We start from the raw sequence: 5,258 nt of genomic DNA on the forward strand, positions 1-5,258 counted from the left end.
AAATGAAAAAATATAAATAGATTATTTAACATATTACTTTGTAAAGAATAAAATGTATTAGAATAGTTGTTTCTATAATAAACAAAACCATTACTATTCATAAAACAATATTATATAATTGTTATACATTTATTAATATGAATTAAACATTAAAATAAAGTAAAGAAATATAATTATATTTATTGTTTTAATTTTAAATTCATTATCCATTTAAATTAAGAAATTTTTAATGTGTTTCTTTACCAATCATTACTATGGTTAATTTTATATAATATTTGATCATAAAATTTTCTATTCTTATTCTACTAATTATCCTCAACAAACGACCATTAGTCTTTCTTTCTGTTTTCTTATGTCTTTTATTTAAATAATAGATGATAGTATTTATTAGTATTTATTCTAATGTTTATTTATAATTTTAATAATTAATTAATAAGAGATGAAACGAATATTTATTTTTTAAATTGTCATATTATTCTATACTATTATTGTTATTTATTTGTTTCAAAATATTTTTATTCATTTTGATAGTAAAATTGTTATTATAATACTGTATATTTCTTTATTTAAAATGATATAATATTAGAATATAAAAAGAGTTTATTTTAAATTGTTGAAATGAATCGATCAATAACATACTTATTCTAATATAATTTTTTTGAAACCAAAATTTGTTTTATTTTGTTACAGATTTTATCAGTTTCTGAAACTTAATCAAAAACAAAAAAGTAGCTCAATTGAAAAAAGTATTTCATGAAAAAATATATATGTTTAAAATGAAACTATGCACTAACACATTTACTAAACAATTCATTACAATACAATAAAAGAAAATTGATTGTATTTATTTTATAAGATATTTGCATTTTGATAATATTTTATTGAGAAGAATCTAAACAAAGACAATTTTTTTTACTTTAAATGAAGATGTTACAAAAATCGTGATTACTAAACTAAACCCAAAAACGTTCATTTCATTAAAACAGAGAAAATAAACAAACAATAGATAGTCATCCCAGTCTTATAATCCCTTCATTTTCTTTATTTTTAAAAAAACATATATTATTTCAACAAAACATTGAATAATATTCTTAAAAAAATTATAGAAATTGAATTGAATGAATTTTAATAATATCAAAATATCAAAGCTTTTTTTAATATTATTAAATATGCTTGATATTTTCTTATTAACCAAAGACAAACAGTACAACAAGAAAATTAAAAATAATCATTTGAATGAATAGACACCAATTTATAATAAATGAAGTGTGATATTTTTTTAAATGAACAATATATATATAAAGAGAATAATAAAGAAAAATATCAAGTAAGAAATTGGAAAAAAAAGATAAGTGAGGTTTAATATAAAAAATGAAACAATTTCATTAAACTAAAGAAATTGAACAATATATTTAACAATAGATTTATCATTTTTTTCTACAACACAAGTTTCTTTATTAATACTTTGTAAAGAAGAAAAATAAGAATGAACTTGCTTTGAGAAAATTTTAACTTGAGAATCATTAAGAATCTGTAAACCATCTCTCCAAACTTCTTTAATAGTATTAAGATAATGAATTTTTTTCTTATTAGGACTCTTGTTAAAAACGAATTTATAACCAAATGATTGAAGTAGTGATTGGTAGAAATGAATTTCTTCTATTTTTCGATTATTTTGTCCTCTTCTTATTGCAGTTTTTGAAGTAACACCATTTGAAATATATTCTTCATATATTTGTAAGCATCTTTCTTTAACTTCTTTATATACATCAATAACTTGATTATTTGAAAATTTTAATGTTCCAACTCGAAAGAATTGTGTTGTTACTGTTGCCTGTTTAATTGGATGAATTAATGTTTCAGTACAAAACTCATTTAGTAATGCTATACATAATGCTTGTTGTAATGAAAAAGTCGTTCTTTCTTTTCTTAATGAACATGCTACTCTTTCTTTCTTTTTTTCTTGTAAACCTGTTGATGCTTTATGTTCTATTGTAAAAGAATTAGTTGTTTTTTCTGTTTCTAGAGAATTATCAATAGCAGAAGGTTGTTTCGTTGATGGCATTGCCATTTTATACTGTGACTTTATAGAGTTTTTAAAAAACAAAATTAAAACCTAAATTCTTTTTTTTTTGGTTTTAGTATCTCCCAAATTAGTGATTTTCTTTTTTTTTTCTATCACTCCTTACCTTAAAAGACTCATCTCTTTTGATATTCACCCACTCATTCTTCATAACTATAAAAATACAGAATAAAGTGCGGAATTTAGTTAGTTTATTTTACAATCAATCTCCTTTGGATTAAATACTGGTTATTGCATTTAATAACAATAATTATTATTTTTGTTTTATATTTTGAAATTAATAACATATTTTTATTTTATGTTTTTCTATAAAACATTATTTTTAGAATAAAAATTATAAAAAAGAAAGTATTGAATATTATAAAAAAATGTTAAGAATAATTATATAAAAAACCAATAAAATTATTCATAGACGTCAAAGGAAAACTCATTATTCTTGTATGAGAACAAAATTAAATTTCTAGTAAAAAAAAGAATAGAAAAGAAAAAAAAAGAATTATTACCTTTTTATTTTCGTTGTAATTCTTACGTATTATTTATCTGAATCTTTGTTGAATCGGGAAATTACAGAAAAATTAATTATTAAATTATATCTTTTTACATTAAATATTATTAGATGACTAAGGGGATAACTTCACAACAAGAAAAGACATTTACTTAAAAATATTAGATTATAATGGAAAAAATTGTACGTCACAAACCAACCTCATCTCTCAAAGAACTAAAACGTTGCTCAAAATCATTCGAAGCTATTCAACAAGCCTTTATTCTTTCATTATTGAACAATGAAGGTGTTGGGTTTAAAGTAAAAAAACCTGAAAGACGGTCTCAAAAAACATTACAACTTTTTCTAATTGAAACTTTAACACTTCCTTCTGGTAAAATTATTGAATATGAAAATGATGTTAACAATTACTGTAATTCATTTGTTGTTGAAGAATTAAAAGAGTCTGGATATACCCATCTTGTTCCAAGTGATATTAATTCTATTGCTTCAATTACTAAAGTTTCTAAAAATGGAGTGTCAATGGAACGTTTAAAACAAATAAAAAGACATCGTAATGCAAATAAAATGTCTGTAAGTTTTAATTGGATATTAGATAGATGTCTTTCTTATGGTTATGAATTCAAAAAGAGATCAACAAAACCTACTAAATACACAACCAAAATGAATAAAATATGTGGAGTATCAGGTAAAATGTCATTAAAATTATTACAAATTACAGAAATTGGAAAAAGAGTAAATGAAGAAGTCTATAAACGGTTTGATAAAAATATAACATCTGTTGAAATTAAAGGGAAAGATGATACTCTTATTGAAATAATAAAAGAAGTTTCAGAACAAGGAGAAAAGACTAGTGTTGTTACTGAGGTTATTGATTCACTTAAAGAAGAGAATGAAATTAAAGTCAAAGAAGAGCCTAAAGAAAATAAAAACGTTATAAATGAAATTACACCAATGGATATAAAAACTTATTTCACTCAACGCACTGAAATAAAAAATGAACCAGAACCAAATCTTTCAACTGAAATTCATTTTTTACCAAAAAATATTGATTATCAAATTATTTTTTGTGACACTGGCTTTACTCAACAAAATTGGAAAAGTAATGATTCTAGTATTGATGAAAATTTCTGTTCATCATTTGCTTAATAGTTCTTGTTTATGTTCACACCATGATTGTTTATGAATAAGGAAGTTAAATTACTCTCTCAACAAAACTGTGATTTAATTCATTCTTTTAAAATAAACTTAACTTATTTTTAAATTTTTCAAAGTTATTGAATTAGTTATTTTATTTTAGTTAGAAAATGACTTTAATAACAAATAAGAATAGAGTAAATTTAATTACTTTTTTTCAATACAAACAGAATATAATAAATGATGTCTCTGTCGTGTAAATTGTTTATTCTTTAAAGTAAAAGTTTATGTTAATTTATAACTCTTCTAGTTTAGCTACTACCACATCAATTGGTATTCTTTCATCTGGGTTTTGTTTCCAACATTGATCAATTAAGTCATATTGTTCATTTGTCATTGCCTCAGCTTTTGTTCTTCTGTTTCCTTGAGTTACAAAATCAGCAATGGACCATGGGAACTGAAATTGTGACTTTGGATATGCTGCACACCACCCAAAACATTCGTACATTGTGATTGCAAATGAATAAATATCTGCTGATTGTTTATACCTAATCTTATTTAATATTTCTGGTGCCATATAAACAGGAGTTCCTATTCCTTTTGTAAATGTCATATTTGTCATCATCATATTAATATTTCTTGATGCTCCAAAATCTGTTAGTTTACAATTAACTTGTTCATTTTCATCAAGTGATACAACAAGGATATTATCTGGTTTAATGTCTCTATGTAATATTCCATTTGAATGAAGATATGAAATTCCTTTAGCTGCGTTTAGCATGAACTTAATTCTTAATTTCATAGACACTTGACTTATATCTCTTTTCTTAATTAAAACACTTAATGAACCAAATTCTGCAAATTCTGTTACCATACATATTTTACTAGGAATAAATACTGCTCCATAAAAATGAATGATATATTCACTTCTAAACTTATCTAACATCACTACTTCTTTCTCAAATTCATCAAGAGATGATTGTTGTCTATCACTTTCTTTCATTTTCTTAATTGCTACTTTATTTCCTCTAAATTCTCCAAGATAAACAATTCCAAATGATCCTTCTCCTATTTTCTTTTCTTCTTTTAATTCATCTGGATCAAGTCGTGTTGATAATTCTGTCTCTGCTTTAATTTTAATATTAGATTCAATTGTTGTTCCTTTCTTCATATCCAATGAAAATAATTTAATAATATCTTCAACAAAACAACTGCATAATGGCTTAATAAATACTTCAAATTCAAGTGCTTTTCCTTTTGGAATAGTCATTAATTGTGGATTTGTTCTTATTTCATATTTGTCACATCCTTCTTTTACGCTAAATTGAACTTTAATTGTATTTTTTCCTTTATTTCCAATACATATTAATTCTCTTGTTTCTTTATTTACAGGAATTTGAACTGTTTCTTCATTGTCATTTTGATTATCTATTGTAAAATGAATTACTTCTTTATTAATTACAACATCTGGATTATCAGTTGAATGAAACTCAACATTAGACCTTGACATATCAAAAATACAATACTTCTTTC

At 23.2% G+C, this 5,258-nt stretch overlaps 3 protein-coding genes across 3 annotated transcripts in view; 1 reads left to right on the plus strand and 2 right to left on the minus strand.

The window, feature by feature from the left end:
- Positions 1-1,390: 1,390 nt before the first annotated feature.
- Positions 1,391-2,071, minus strand: EHI_184790 (uncharacterized protein; the record flags this gene model as incomplete). Its single annotated transcript, XM_642898.1, has 1 exon — positions 1,391-2,071. One exon carries the CDS (start codon positions 2,069-2,071, stop codon positions 1,391-1,393), a length of 681 nt encoding a protein of 226 aa, XP_647990.1.
- A 688-nt stretch (positions 2,072-2,759) lies between these two features.
- EHI_184800 (uncharacterized protein) lies at positions 2,760-3,737 on the plus strand (the record flags this gene model as incomplete). Its single annotated transcript, XM_642899.1, has 1 exon — positions 2,760-3,737. The coding sequence occupies one exon, from the start codon at positions 2,760-2,762 to the stop codon at positions 3,735-3,737; it is 978 nt and encodes a 325-aa protein (XP_647991.1).
- Positions 3,738-4,020: 283 nt separating this feature from the next.
- Positions 4,021-5,258, minus strand: part of EHI_184810 (tyrosine kinase, putative) — a gene marked incomplete at both ends in the record, with an annotated part of 2,062 nt that continues 824 nt past the window's right edge. The window contains one exon of the mRNA XM_642900.2: positions 4,021-5,153. Coding sequence (XP_647992.2) covers positions 4,021-5,153 — 1,133 coding nt within the window. The remainder of the gene's footprint in view (positions 5,154-5,258) is intronic.

This window comes from Entamoeba histolytica, genomic scaffold (assembly GCF_000208925.1).
Source record: "Entamoeba histolytica HM-1:IMSS scf_1104750519103 genomic scaffold, whole genome shotgun sequence".
NCBI classification, from domain to species: domain Eukaryota; phylum Evosea; order Mastigamoebida; family Endamoebidae; genus Entamoeba; species Entamoeba histolytica.